General features: G+C 37.8%; 2 protein-coding genes across 5 annotated transcripts in view; both read right to left on the reverse strand.

The window, feature by feature from the left end:
* Positions 1-1,801: 1,801 nt before the first annotated feature.
* Positions 1,802-4,287, reverse strand: WDR5B (WD repeat domain 5B). 2 transcript variants are annotated; one of them, XM_043594317.1, is made up of 2 exons: positions 4,190-4,287; positions 1,802-3,781 (listed from the first exon to the last, which is right to left on the reverse strand). In XM_043594317.1, exon 2 carries the CDS (start codon positions 3,710-3,712, stop codon positions 2,723-2,725), a length of 990 nt encoding a protein of 329 aa, XP_043450252.1. In that variant the 5' UTR covers positions 3,713-3,781; positions 4,190-4,287; the 3' UTR covers positions 1,802-2,722. The 2 variants fall into 2 exon arrangements, with proteins under 2 accessions (XP_043450252.1, XP_043450253.1); XM_043594318.1 differs by having other exon boundaries at positions 4,107-4,221.
* A 6,902-nt stretch (positions 4,288-11,189) lies between these two features.
* The window catches only part of KPNA1 (karyopherin subunit alpha 1), a 70,843-nt gene continuing 66,249 nt past the window's right edge, over positions 11,190-15,783 (reverse strand). For all 3 annotated transcript variants that reach the window (XM_043594316.1, XM_043594314.1, XM_043594315.1), the window contains 2 exons: positions 15,248-15,426; positions 11,190-13,742 (listed from right to left, as the gene is read on the reverse strand). In XM_043594316.1, the coding sequence (XP_043450251.1) occupies positions 13,555-13,742; positions 15,248-15,426 (367 nt within the window). In that variant the 3' untranslated portion in view covers positions 11,190-13,554. The remainder of the gene's footprint in view (positions 13,743-15,247; positions 15,427-15,783) is intronic.

Consider the following 15,783-nt stretch of genomic DNA (forward strand, 5'->3'; position numbering starts at 1 on the left):
GAGAGATGCCATATCTTACTTTTTTTCATTACGAAAGTGATTTCTCTACAGAAGCCAAAATGGCTTCTAGTTCTGTATTTCTCGCTCACGTGTACTCATTTCTAGAGGGATAAGGAAAGCCAGCTCAGTATACTGCCCAGGGGCATCTTGGAGAGCTAACCTCCCCAAATATCATGGTGCTTCTGACAGCCCTGGGAAGCAGCTAGATCACACTCTGCCATCTTCAGGCATGTTGACAGAGGCTTGTAGGAGAGAAGTCTTGGAAAAGGTCCTGGGAAGGTGATGAGAATGGTCTGGTCATGAGTTTCTGAGGACTCTGAAATCCCAGCACCATAAAGTTGCTTTGGGGCCAGCAGTCACCTCTTCTGCTGCATGGCTTAGAGTTCACAATTGGTCCTTTTCCTTTTGCCTTTACACTAAATTTCTCAATTACGAAAATCTATCAAATGCATATTCTTATTTATTAGTGTTGAAAGATAAGCATGTGCATCCAGGATGTATTTCATTTACACTTTACGATGCCAGCTGTCTCATATTTAGGTATGGATGCTGGTGTTTCATATATTCTCACGTTTCATAGTATTAATGGATGACATGAATGACAAGTCCTCACAGCCATCCCAACCTGCTAGTTGTCTCTAGAGGATTGTAACAGAAAGTAATATATGCAGCTGTATTGGAACTTGATTTAATAAAATACTAAGTAAAATGTAATGCACCAAATATAATTTCATGATCTGATGATGTCTGTTGATCTACTTTATTTTAGAATAATTTGACCTTAATGTTTTAGATACCAAGTTGATTTTAATCTACTTATTTTAAAAATAAGTATTTTTCTTCATAGAACAATATCATTTTTAACTTTTTTTTTTTTTTAATTTTTTTTTCAACGTTTATTTTTTGGGGGACAGAGAGAGACAGAGCATGAACGGGGGAGGGGCAGAGAGAGAGGGAGACACAGAATCGGAAACTGGCTCCAGGCTCTGAGCCATCAGCCCAGAGACTGACGCGGGGCTCGAACTCACGGACCGCGAGGTCGTGACCTGGCTGAAGTCGGACGCTTAACCGACTGCGCCACCCAGGCGCCCCTCATTTTTAACTTCTAAAGTAATATTTTAAAGTGTTACCTTGGAGATTTACTATAATAAAAGTTTCATTAAACCAAAATTCACAAATGTTACCATGCAGCAAGTATTCACATGATCATTTTTCATTTTCTGTCATTCTGCTATTCAGTAACTTTGAATACTTCTTTATGGGTTAAATATAAATTTCTTGCCAAGAATTTCAGACTTGTCCTTAACTAATCCCCATTCTCCAAGTACCCTCACACAATACCTTCTTGGCAGTCATACTCTACTAATAACTCTAATACCTTACATTCCTCAGAATTTGTCAGGCAAATCAGATTTAATGGGCACTACTACAAGATACTAAAGAATACAAAAAAAAAATTAAGACTGCTTTGTCCTCTTACTTTCAATTATTGTATTATTTTTTGCTTAATTTCTAGATTTTCCCCCCATGTTTATCATGTCTCTGTAGGGAAAGTGGGAAGAAACCATTTTCCACTTTATATTTCCTAAAAGCCCTGTCTGACTAAAGTTAATATGTTAGCCTATGGTCAGATACTTTTAATCAACAAAAGTAATAGTATGGGGACTTAATTCCAAAAATGTGTTGAAAGCAGGCAAGGAGTGAATAAAGTGGTAGTGGTGGTGATGGTGGTATAATAACATTGTCATTCATCATTAGTCCCTTATAAATACTGAGAATACAAAAATGAATAAAAACATACTTGACAGAGTTCATAATTTACTGGAAACATGGCCTGTGAAACCATTACAATACAAATTGGTAAAAGATATATTCTGAACTTTATAACAGAAGCTATAGGAAGGAACAAGAAAACCTAACTCAGCTGTCAGCTGTGATTGGAGTCAGGCAGGCAGTGATGGTCCACAAAGTGGTGATTTCTGAACCATGTTTGAAGCACAGGTAGGAGTTAGTAGGTCAGACACATAGTGTAAGAGAATATAGCCTCACCTCATTCAGACATTTAGCTTGCTTGATAAACACGAGGGCACATAAAGTAGTGAGAGGTTCTTCAGTAAAATGACATAATGTTTTGGTTTATTTTTAGTTTTTATCTTGATAAAAACTTAAAATTCTTACTCTCAGAGCAAACCTAACCATGACTTATTTTTCCCAATTTATAGACTCGATTCCATGGAACCATTTCACGCCCCATCACATAGGCTATCACTTAAAGTGTGTGAGTAGCATCCATCATACATCTCCAATCCACCACTATCCCAGGCTTATGCTCTTATTCATCTATCTGATCTGCCAAATCAGAAACACTGGAGTTATTCCAAACTCCCTTGCTCTCCTCACTTAATAGTCATCCTATCTTGTGAACCTTACTTCTAAATATTTCTCAAGTACACTGATTCTCTAAAATACTCACTGGGAGGAACAGAATGGGAATCTGTTCAGGAAGAGACATAAGAGATTAATAACAGATTAAAAGTCAGAAGCCCTAGGTTCTAGACTTGTTTTTCCAGTCGTCTTGCTTTACAAATTTAGATTATAGGTCTGAAATCTTGTAAGACAATGTTAAAAAGAAATACAAAACTATGCCAAAATTAAGGGGAAACCATCTTTTTAAATAACTTTTTTTTTCCAGCTTGGCTCTACTACTTGATTTCTAAAGGGTTTAGTAGTTACTCATCCACAGTTTAATTGTTTTGTCATTTCCTAATGCTGCTGATGCAATGATATTTTCTGTAGGGTGACAAGCTGCTGAGATTACAACATCTGTATGACCTTGTAATTTCTGTACAATCTCTTTAGTCTGAAGATTCCAGATGTAAACCAGATTATCTTCTGAACCAGATACAATCCACTTTCCACCAGTAACTGAAAAGTTGGCAAATATGCAGTATTTCTCATTCTTATGGCCAGTGTACGTTTTCAGGCATCTGCCTCTGCTATAATCCCACAGTTTAAGAGTATTGTCCAAGGTTGCAATTAGAATATATTTACCATTTGGAGAAAATGTTACAAAAGAGACAGGAGGGTTATCATCATCAATAAGTGTTTTTAAACACTGACCTGATGCAGTATCCCAAATTCTACAGATACCATCATAGCTACCTGATACTATCAAGGACCCGCTACAATTAAAATGAACAGCAGAAACTGGGTCAGAATGAGCAGACAAAGTCTTGAGGCACTTTCCTGTTTTCACCTCCCATATCTTCACACTCTCATCAAAAGATCCTGAAATGATGAGATTAGATGGTGGGTTGAAATTACAGCAAAAAACGTAATTACTGTGCCCCTTTAGCGTTTTCAGACATTTTCCAGATCTCACATCCCAAATCTTTAGCGTTTTATCATCTGAGGCAGAAACAAGCCAACTGGAATCTGATGACCAGGCAACATCTGATATTTCCAGACTGTGACCATAAAGTGTTTTCTCATACTTTCCATCATAGGCTCCCCAAATTATAATTACTTTATCAGCAGAAGAACTTGCTAGCCATTCTCCATTAGGGCTAAATTTAACTGATGATACTGCTTCCGTATGTCCCACGAGAGTAAATTTAAGAGCATAGTTTGGTTTTTCAGACATTTGCTTCCTCCCATTGGCTGAGGGAAGGCTCGACTCTGCTTCACCATCTCCTGCCTCCTTTGTCGCCATGGTTCTGAAGCTCCAAGTAGGTTGGGTAAGCGTCCGGCCCTGAACGAGGCAGCCCAATATTCCGACTTTCTGCCCAGCAAAATGAAGATAAAAATATGAGATTCAAAAATACACCAGCGTTTAATGATTTTAATTTCTGGACGGTCTTTAAACTACTATATACAATGATACAGCAGCACGGCTTGGACCACGTCCCCTTTTCCTTCCTTTGTAAACAAATACTTGAGAAATACTATTAAAAGAGTGCTATGCGTCGTCAGCAAGTAAGGTATTAGCGTTGGGTATTTTGCGAACGTATAAAGCCATGCAAAGCAACGAGAGGCGTGGGTGATCTACACTTTTTCACAGCCCCTCCCTCAATTCCACAATGTTTGAGAACACTGAGCAAGCCTACCAGGCAGACAGACTTTCGATATTTAAATAAGCATGAATGAATCAACGGCTTAAACAAGAGATTTCAGAAAGTAAAAAGAAAACCTGCGTAGGCACCACTACTTGCGACCCTGACGGTTGGCTATACAGTCCGCGAATAAACACTGTTGTGCACCGCCGCCTCAATCACACCCAGCTGGCAGGTCAACAGAGCGCATGTGCACACCAATCTCCAGCCGCGGTGACCAATAGGAGAGGTCTGCCTGCACTTGCGCAAAAGGAGACGCCGGCGTTTCCTTCCGGTCTTCTTCGCCGCGGTTGCCACTCGCATACCTTTGACTACTTTTGGCGAGTGAGGAGGTGAGCGGGGCTTCTCCCAGACCTGACTGGCTAGCGTGGGTAGCAGCGAATATTACAAACAACATTCATTTCATTTTGGAAACCGTGTCATGAGGAAGGACTGAATTTTCCGATTCCCTTAGCGGAAAAGTTAAGCCCACATTTGGCACATAGCCAACGTCGACCCTCTCCCCCCCCCCCCCGCCCCGACGCCGGTGACTGGCCAAGTTTCTGCTTTTCGGGTGGCGTCGGTTCTGCTCCTCTCTACTCGTGTGGTATAGAGCCTAGTGGCGTGTACGTAAAGCTGAAAATAGGCAAGGGCAGCTTAGCCGAATTTATGTCCAGATTATAAAGCTTCTGGTTTAAAAGTTTTGCCGAAACGTTTGGGGAAGGATAGAGTATATGTTGTGGGCCTCCAAAGGCCAGTACTTAGCATGACATTGTGCGGGGGGGAACGAGCAGACGTTTGTTTTAGCACTTCCTAATGCCTTAAACTTTATAAGAAAACAGGTGAGCTCTGTACAGGTGCTTGAGACCGAAAATGACAGATTCGTAGAACGTGGTTAAGAAATGTATAAGGTTAACTCGTAATTGGCTTTAGAGGGTCAAAAGTTTAATGGCCTTGAAAGTGTGAGAGAGTGTTATGTAAACGATATATGCGTTTCAGATGTTAAGTTACTATCTTTAAACAAGAATAGGTGTACTGGGATACGTGGCTGGCACAATCAGTAGGGCATGCTTGATCTCTGGTTCCTGAGTTCAGGCCCCATGTTGGGTGTATACTTACAAAAAACAAAGAAAGAAAAAGGTTTACCAAAAGATTGAAGCCTGTTGAGTTTCTGCTTACCTGTAATCTCTTAGTAAAGAGTGCTCAAGAGAGGCACTGTTTTCTTTACAAGGTTTTTCCCTCTGGCAAAGCTGAAGTCTAGAGGCAAGTTATCTTTTTTTTTTTTTTTTTTTTTTTTTTTTTTTTTTAAAGCAAACTCTATGCCCATCGTTAGGCTTGAACCTTGAATTGGAGACAGGGGAGATCAAGAGTGGCTTGCTCTACCAACTTAGGCAGGCGCCCCGAGGCGCAAGTATCTCTTAATGATGTTTTTGTCAGTCAACAGTTATGCATTTGCAAACAGGCTTCTATCTTGTATTAGGGATCATTGAAAGTCTAGCCTTTAAATAAGGCACAATGACATAATTAGATCACGTATAATAACCGAACATAGTAAAAACCTCATTACTTTAAGACCCTACGACTTAGTTTGGAATTTGGACAGGAATTGAACAAAAACTTTAGTCTTAGCTTGCGCAGGTTAATTGTATAAGGATAACAAGGTGCTAGGAATAGGACCATCTTTTAAGTGAATTGGAACATCTATTTATTACATTAAATTAGGATTCTTCCTAGCTATTTATTAATGTGGACCTTCCTCTTCATAACATCTTAAAAAGAGAACTTGTGTTCCCTTTTTATATAATATCTTAAAGTTCAGTTGTGATTAAACTCTTCCTCCTCCCTTTCCTTTCCTATTAGCCTGGATTAGTGTGATTTTTACTGGAAGCTTAGAAACACTCAAGTTCTGCATCTGTTGAGACTTTTCATTTTTATTGACTCATCAAAAAATTTAAAAGCGCTATAGAGAACAAACTGTAGGCTTTGTTCCAAAGAATTGAAATTCTTATTTTTCCAGTAACTGTTCTATGCACTAGGAGAGTAAAGAAAGTGAAAGTTAGACAAGTAAATCTGACGTGAGGGCTAGGATGGGTTGTTGGTGCTGGAGTAGATTTTAATAACCCACTAGAAATAACAATGAGGGGGATGGGGGGAACTTGGCTGGCTCACTGAGTAGAGCATGCCACTCTTGATCTCAGGGTGGTGAGTTCAAGCCCTAGGTTAGGGGTAGAGTTTAATTTTTTTTTTTTTTTTTTTAACGTTTATTGATTTTTGAGACAGAGACAGAGCATGAACAGGGTAGGGGCAGAGAGAGGGAGACACAGAATCTGAAACAGGCTACAGGCTCCGAGCTGTCAGCACAGGGCCCGACGCGGGGCTCGAACTCACGGACTGCGAGATCATGCCCTGAGCCGAAGTCGGACGCTTAACCGACTGAGCCACTCAGGCGCCGCCCCTAGGGGTAGAGTTTAAAAAAAGAAATTTAAAAGAATGTGTTGGTAGGAATATCCAGAAATAATTTTTAATATTTTCTCAGAATTTGAAGAAATTTCCACAATTAAAATCATTTCTTGATGCCTGGAATTTTTTGTTTACAAATAACATCAGGAACTTGTAAAGAAAATTAAAGCTAGGACTGTAACTAGTTAAACCTTTTTATTAGTCATGTTCTAATATTAACATGTAGTCCTGATATCGTAGTCCTTATGAATTAGGCCTAAGAATTTCATAGTTTGGGAGGAGGGGAGCATCAGAGTGTGGTTTGTAGGAGTAGAGAATACTGATACAGGTAAATCCAAAGGGGCAGAAACTGTAATTAGAGCTTTGTATTTGCTGCTCTCAAGCAAAGTTCCTCACACAGTCTGTTTTTCATAATTTCTATTTTTGCTGCCCTTAATCTTCTTCAGGTAATTTGGAATTTTCCCTCTCTGCAGAAATCAATTCGATTTCTTTAGATTTCCATAAAAGTTTTAGAACTTAAGGTCTCAATGGTTTAAAGGTTTATTTCCCTTGCCCCTCAGTAAAGTTTGCAGATATTCTAAATAGAAATGCCACAAATAGGTCATTTTTTAATTAAAATACTGCTTTTTGAGTTCTGTGTCAGGACTGGGAGTGATTCCTACATTAAGGAATGTCTTGACTGACTCCCTTCACGCCAGCTCCAATTAACCAAATCCAGTCCTCAAAAATCAAGAACTCTACACTTTTTAAGACCACTAGCAATTTAAATATATATAAATAGTTGGGCTAAATATGGAGTGGCCTAAAATTTATCTAAACAGAGACCTTTTTTAAAGTGAAAGGGGGCACCAAAATCCTCAACTGGTGTTAATCTAAAAACTGGGTCTATCCCTAAACCACAATCACTGTTGACTTCTGGAGGATTCTTCTCATAATCACAACTTAATCTTGGAATATTCTACACTCTTTACATGGTAGTTTACACACCAGCCTGCCCACATCTCTCTCAAACCTTATGCTGTCCTTTCCCCACCACTCTGGTCTTCTGGGTTTCTACGTTCTCCTCACCCATCACTCTAAATAATGCTGGGCCCAAGTGGTTTAGAGAAGGGAATGATCCATATTGCGGTTTTTCACTGGCTTCTTCAGGTTAAATGGGTATAAAGGAATTTAGAGAGTAATTTTATTCTCTGCATAAACATTCAAGATGACAAATGACCATATATTGATTGTAGAATGAGAAAAACACTTGTTCAAATTGGTAAATGAAATAGGGGCAATGATGATCTACCCTAGCTTTAATAAATTTGTAAACTAAGTCATTTTGTACGATAGATGACAGTGTAGTCTGCAGGAACTAGTTATATTTTAAGATCCTGTTTTCAGAAAAAATACCTGACCAGTACAATCTGAGCAATACATACAATAGTAAAAATGAAAAAAAAATCTCTATTTCGACCATCAGCTTCCATGTAAGTTGGATGTAACTGGAAAAAAGTTTTGTTTTTTTTTTTTTCTTAACCTTAGACTGTATCAGAAGAGACTGATAAGCTATTTTTGGTATATACAAACAGGGTTGATATATATATATATATATATATATAAAAGTTATCCTGTAAAATACACCCATAACTTTTCTCAGAAGGCATAGGTCTGTTTTTATATAATGAACTGCTGTGACAATGTCTACTTTTGTAAACTTCATGTCAAATTATGCCCTCCTGAAAGGTAACCACATATAAAACACATGTTGAGACACTAAGTCTAAGAGTTAATTCCTAGTTTCACACAGCAGCATAAAATTCCTTTGAGTTTTCTTTTGTAACCGTACTCTTTACTAATATCACATAGATCCATATTCCTTCAGTCATTTAGTATTTATTGAATAGTCTACTATGTGCAAGGCACTCACCCATGGCCTGACAGACCACATTCAAGTACAAAGAATCATCAGATCCATTCCAAATCAAAGTGTAAGAACACTTTGAAAAACAACATAGAGTGGTCATAATGATGAAGTAAGAACATACTCAACAACATACATTAAAAGGTGATCTAACTTTAGATACTCCTCGGGATGATACTCCTTTAGGAAGTCAGCTGTGTTAAATTCATGTCCATGGATGGCACTGCTTTCTAAGGCAGACTTCTTCATTCCAAAGCCTTTCCTTCTCTGTGTCAATCAATACCTTCTACAATTGAGTTTGTTCAATGGAAACATGTTTCTAAGTTTACCCATTATGCTATTAAACTCAAAATCAATCACTCGCATATATATTTTAACTTCTGTTGTTTTGTCAGGTCATATACAGAATTTTAGCACCACAGAAGGGGAAAGAAGTTTGGGCTGAGAGGGTCTACATTACCAAAATACGCAACCTAAAAGCAACTTCATACCTGATTTAGTTCTTTTAAGGGTGCTGATGACAGAGTCAGAAAGAATGGTCCAACAAAAAGCTGGTCCAGCTGTGGCTGTTAAGTCCAGTTCTGAGAGTTCCTGGTACAGAACACCTCTACTATGCCTGCTACTTTCTTCCAGACACAACCTGCAGGGCTCTGTCCCACCACTGGACAGTGTCTATGAGTTGTGACCTTGGGGCAAAGTAAATTCTCCTAAGTCTTGATTCTCTCACCTCTGTCCTAGTGACAGTTATCCACCTCAAAGAGCAATTGTAGGATGAAAGAGAAAAAACAGAAGCCCTTACACAGGCACCTGGCACACAGCAGAGGCTCAAAGACTAGTTGCATTTTTGACTTAGGGGAAAACAGACTGGGACTTTTTTCTACCCTTAATCTTTTCTTCTTGCCCCAAACTTCCAAATGCATTTTATACCTAGTAGGAATTTGGTAGTTTTAAATTAGCATACAATATTTGCTTTACTTTATCACACATTCTTGTGATGTCCTGGTACCCACTATTATTACCTATCCTTTTCTGATAATAAAGCCATGTTATTTGAATACTCTATATTTGAGCAGACTTACTGCACTGGTGCCACATCTGGCCTTCAATTACTTTAACTTAAATACAGAACTTTTTTTTAAGTAATCTCTACTCCCAGTGTGGGGCTTGAACTCATGACTCGGAGATCAAGAATCACATGCTCGACAAACTGAGCCAGCCAAGCGCCCCATAAGGAAACAAATATTTCATTCTTTTTAATTTTTAAAATATTTTTAAGTAAGGTAACTTTAACTTTTTTTCTTTTCTTTTCAAGTAGGCTCCTTGCCCAGTGTGGGGCTTGAATTCATGACCCTGAGATCAAGAGTCAAATGCTGTATGAGCCAGCCAGGTATCCTGATAACTTTAACTTTTGATGATAGAGAAAGGTAGCCAAAATATTTCCCAACTAGGCAGATATGTATTTACTCTGCTCACCTAACAACAGAAGAAAAGTGACTGTTAACTTCAGATGGCAAAAAATTCAGATTTGAGACTTCATATATAGGTATGCCTATCTCTGCAAATGAGCAAATTTTGGAATGTAGGAGGTAGGAAATAGGATATAAATATGAAAAGCAAACAATGCCCCTTTCTAAAAGTGGATCCTTTTCCTTAAGTGAAAAACATCCTTAGACATCAACATTTCCAGTATATATAAAAAGCCCAAAGCCCTAAAATATCAATAAGCAATGATTTGCCTATTGATACAGAAATGTCCACAAAACTAATCAGCAAGAAAGAAAAAATTTTCAACCTGAGGAAAACCCTTTCATAATGCAACCACAAGCTAGGGGATTTTAAGTAACTGAAATGTTTAGCACTAGAGAAGTAAATTCAAGGTTGCCTGTGAGCGGCCATGTACAACAGGATTTAGTTGACAAAGTCTGGTGTATAAAATATACTACATTTTTTTTCTCAGGCAAATCAGCAACAATTTTGAATAATAATTAAGATTTATTATGGGGTAATTGTCATTGTTTATATTTGTGACAATATGAAAAACGATCCAGAGCCCATTTAGCTTTATCTGGCAGATGGAATCCTAGGGCAATAGTTTTCAAAACAGCACAACTGACAAAGGTTAAGAGTCCTACTTAGTGACAAGAACATGAATTAAAGTATTCCATAGAAAACTCTCTCCATCTATTTTTCATACCTATCATCTTAAAACCTTTCCTGGTTTTTCTCAATCTAATCTGGTCCTTCAAATACAGGGTACCTTTATATTCCAAATGCTTGCAACGCTTTTTTCCCCCCACCTTTCATTTCAAAGAATATACTTTGAAAGTTTGGAGGAAGAAAAAAAAAAAGGAAGGGGAGAATAACCAAGCCACTTCTCCCCTGATCAGTATATAATATTGCAGAAGAGTTTTCCTATATTGAAATTAACATGCTTTTATAATGAGTAACATCTTAATGATAGTAACATTTCAATAAATTCAAAGTAATAGAATCTGCCAGGCAGAGAACTAAAATTAGTTCTTAGTTACCTCCTAAAGTCTCATTTCTATAACCAGAAAGGCTGCCACTTTACCATTTCCAACAGTTATGCTGGGATTTACCTTTCAGTTAATTCCAATTTTATATTAAAAAACCATTTTACTGCAAAAAAAATTTAGCTCGTATCTCATGGCTCATGAACTTCTAGGACAGGAGCAAGATAAATTCCTATTTTAGACAGAAAATAGACCACAGTAGTTAAATGGACTTTAATTCATTCACTGAAGACACCTGCAATGGCAAAAACTCCCAATGGATGCTGTTCTTACTAATCTGGGGAAACAATTTTGTGTGCTTTATCTTTTTTCCATCCAATATCAAAATGAGAATTTTTAAATTATCCAACAGAAGGTATATGATTTAAAACATCCTAGAGAAATGACATGTTACCAGTGATGTACAGTTTAAAAAACTCAGCCACAAAAAAAGTCAAAGCTAAAAACAAGATTTTTACTATAATCAGTGCTTCTATTACCCTTCTGAAAGAAGTTTTAATGTGATGTATAGGCAAAATTGAAAGTTTTTCTTTAAATTAACCACCTAATTTGTCCTAAAATTACAAAGAATCAAAGTCTTTTACAGGTCAAGTGCAGTAAACTAAAATGTCCTTTCAGCACAAAGCAGCACTAGAAAATGTAAGTTATAGATGGGAATTGACTAGTTTTGCAGTGGCTGTTCCATCAGTAACAGACATCAGACGGTATCCATCCAGAGCACAGACACAACTACAGACTAGATGTGAAGAATGCGTCACGCTTGGCTGATAAATGTCCTTTTGTCTTTGTATCTTTCTACTTTGAAGTGGATTTTTTAAAGTTTAAATCAGGTCACATAAGTTGGCTGCTTAAATAACAACATGATGAGGTATGAAAGCTCTGAATATCCCTAATGTTCAGCAGGATTTACCAGAGATGTAGAATAGCCTGTCAGGGGAACTTCCAAATAGTTACATTTTGGGGTTATAATGAATTCTAGAAGAGAATAAGATTAAAGAGGTTTAAAAGGGTAGTCTCTGAAACGGAAGTGAGAGACTTTTCCTTCAGAATTCATTTTGAACAGCGTAACAAAAAAATCTTCTCCTGATAGTGTGTCCAAACATTGAGTCAAGATGGCCATCTAGCACCAAGAAGTCGTATTGAACTCAGTTGCAGTTCTCTTGGCAATTAAGCTTATTTTTTCATTCCAGTCCAAGCACAAATGTGGATCACTGAAGACAGTACTGGAAGCGCCAGTTGCAGGTACATTGCAGTTATCATTAAATGAGCCAGAAGGTAGAAAAACTTTTTATTTTATGGGGAGACTTGACTAGGCAGTACTAGTAGGAGATGAAATGAATAGGGAACAATGAGGTTATTAAAAAAAAAAAATCACTGCCCTTATTTGTGTTGAACAAGTCATGTTGAGAAGGTGGTTATTTAAGATAAGGATGCTACATTAAAGGGATCATATAATGCAGCATGAGTACGTTAGAATCAAGCTGCACCTAAGAAAAAAATTTCCCTAGGTTACCTTTAAAAAAAATTATGTGTTATCTGCCAGTCACAGAGAGGAAAAGCACCTAAGGTGAACTTCCAATTTAATGAGGACCCTCATCAGGACCACAAAGCCTGAAACATTTGTTTTAATGCAGAAACACAGCCTCTAGTCACACTGGTTGAGTTTGGGAAAACTGGAGGGATTTTTTTTTTGTTTTTTATTTTATTGAATGATAGGATATTGTTTCGATTACTAAGGATTCTAGATCTTCATACCAGCATTAGAATTGAACCACTTCCAAATCCTAAGACACTTAAGTCCAAAGAGAAGCGATAGCCATACAAATTAATATGTGGCCCTCTCCTTTCTGCTCTAAGGGAATCTTCAAACCAGTATCACATTTAAGAGTCAAAGTGTTAAATTCTTCAGCATTCCTGACAACTAGAAAGCACATTCACTGAAGGCTGAAGGTGAGGGAGCGGATGGTTTAATATCTGTGAAGAATGGCGCCAATAGAGGAAAGAAAACCATCCAGTCTCAGTAAGGATTAATGCAAATTTGGCTAGAAAAGCCACCAGGTAATCCAAGGGTTCACTGTGGAAGAACTCATGAAAAGTACTCTGAAGTGTACACAACAGGTCTAAACATCTCCCTTGTTGCAAGTAGTTGTGTGAAATTCAAGATAAAGATTTAGTCTCATCTTTTAATATCAGTGTTTTTCCCCACTTTAAAGGGAATGAGGAGGAGTCCTCTTTTTCCCCCACAAAGAAAGGGAGCCACATTAATATGTGTATATTCCCATGACTCTTATAATATTTAAGTGCAGATCTCCAAAGCCTAGGGATTTTCCATAAGAGAGTGGGCCGTTCTGGTTACCCTTTTTATTAGAAGGGTATTCCACCACAGAGAGCCAGAGGTTTTCCAGATGTGTGTAAGAGAGCAGGTGCGCAAGGCAAGCAAATGAGCGCAAACAGTATTATGGAAAACATTTGAGAAGTTAGCTCCATGAGAACTGTGGGCTCCACAAGAGGACTTGACTGGGTAGCCTGGTCTGACACAGGAACATGAAAGCAGAGTATTGCTTCAAAGCTGGAAACCTTCCATAGGAGCCTCACACTGCTGGAAGATGTACTGCTGCTGGCTAAGGTCAACCTGGGGTGCAATGCTGCTGTCCTCATCCTCGGTCCCGAAGTAATGCTCAATAAGATCAAAGGCCTTCTGGTAGATCTCCTGGTTTTCATGACTCTGTAAGAATTCAATTTTATCCAGACCTAGAATGAAGAAGAAAGAAAAATCTCTTTGTGTGTATGTATACATATACGTTCTTTGTATTTATGTATTGGAAACCCCAATGACACTGTATTTTGCCGTGTCTCCTTTCTTTAAAGGAAGATTCTCTTCTCTACTTCTACCTCTTTAGTATTTTGTAACAGCATATAAAGTATCACTGGGATTACATCTGAATGCTAGTATTACAAACTGACACCTTAAACACACATGCAAGCAACAACCAGTCCCCAGAAGCAGTGATTTCCCTAACAGTCACCATATCATCCAGTGTCTAAGGCCAGTAGCAGAAGTGTTCCAAATGAACTATAACTATGGCCTAATTATTTGGCTCTAAGTTCTGAACTATCCAATATGTCAACAAATGTATAATACCTTAAAATAACCAGAATCAATTCCTACTGCTTAAACTAGTAAGTCCAACTAGAACAGTTACTCCACACATTCCCATTACTAAGTTCAAGCCCATCTGAGCTAAGCTTTGTTTTACTTGCAGGCATAAGCAACCTAACCACTACAGCAATACTGGAAATAAAAGGTAACACTGCTCAAAGGAAAAAAAACATATACATATCCATGTTAAAAATATATACATCAAAATATTAATCGTTATCTCCGTGGAGAAAGATCTCCAGGTAGAGGAACATTTTTCTTTTTTGTATATTTCAAAATGTCTTACACTAAGTGGCTATAGCTTTTATAAGCAGTATTTTTTATGGTAAATTGTTAAAAATCATTTTGAAAACAATTCTGCATTATTTGATAAACTTGAAGATGAACATAACCTGTGATCCCTAATTCCAATCGTAAGAATAAGCAAACCCTGGAGTAGTGGTTTTCAATCCCAGCTATACATTAAAAATCACTTAGGGAACTAAAAGGTTAATGTACATTGCTAAACCAATGATTAATAGTTAAGACTGAGAGACTGGAAGAATGAAGAAGCCAAAAGGCAGTGACTCTTTAAGATCAAACTCAGAAACCTTTAGAGTCAGGAACACTTTAAGAACACAGGAACCTGTTGCAATGAGCACTGGGTGTTGTATGGGAACCAATTTGACAAATTTCATATCAAAAAAAATTTTTTAAAACACAGGAACTGAGAGATGCAATTCAAAATTAGAACTGTAAATCTTGGAATAGTCAGGCATCATCTACACTACATCATCTACAGTAGATATGGATGTTCTTAAAGGTTCAGATGGAAGAGTAAGAAATTTTCTTATTTTCTCTCAGTAAGAAAGAGTACCAAGGGCAAGCAGAGCCCGGGACCTGGGAAGATACTTAGGGCCCAGTGTTAAATGGCTAAATTATGAAGGGTACTCACTTCTCTTCGCACTTAATGCATATTCTTTTCCAATTCTACATACTAAACATTATTCATAAGAACAAATCTTTCAAAGGAGTCTGCTGTCATAAACAGATGTGGACAAGCCAGAAATGCAAGAAGAAAAACAATTTCAGGACATTTTAAAACACTCTATCTTACCATAGGCTTCTTCAATCAAAGCACAGTAAGGGTTAATGCCAGTGCCATTCCTTTTGGCTTCTTGTTCTCCAAGCCTCAGGATATTTTCCAAACCATTTAGGGCAACCTGTACAATCTTAGAGTCCATGACTGTGAGGAGATCACAAAGTGGTTTGATACAACCGAGTTCTACGAGGTACCTAAATTAATACAAAGAACAATTTAGTCAGACAAGGCTTTCAATTTCATAAAGCTTTCATGAAATAAGTGGGTCATTCTCAACTGTAGAAATAAAAACAGGCACACCCATTCAACCACCCAGGCTACACTTTATCACAAATAAAGCTACAAATAAATGAAAACTAGTTCTCAAGCACCATCTCCACTTTTTCCCCTCCACAATTATTAGACTCCAAGAAACTAGAACACCCTCTTTCTTTGAATATGAGCAACTTGTCAAAATAGTATACTTTTGACTGATTTCATTTTTGTTCCTGTAGATAATCACACCTCTGAAACAGGTGCTAAAGCCACCATGGACCCAACAGGCCAGTTCT

Source organism: Prionailurus bengalensis, chromosome C2 (assembly GCF_016509475.1).
Source record: "Prionailurus bengalensis isolate Pbe53 chromosome C2, Fcat_Pben_1.1_paternal_pri, whole genome shotgun sequence".
Classification (NCBI taxonomy): Eukaryota; Metazoa; Chordata; class Mammalia; order Carnivora; family Felidae; genus Prionailurus; species Prionailurus bengalensis.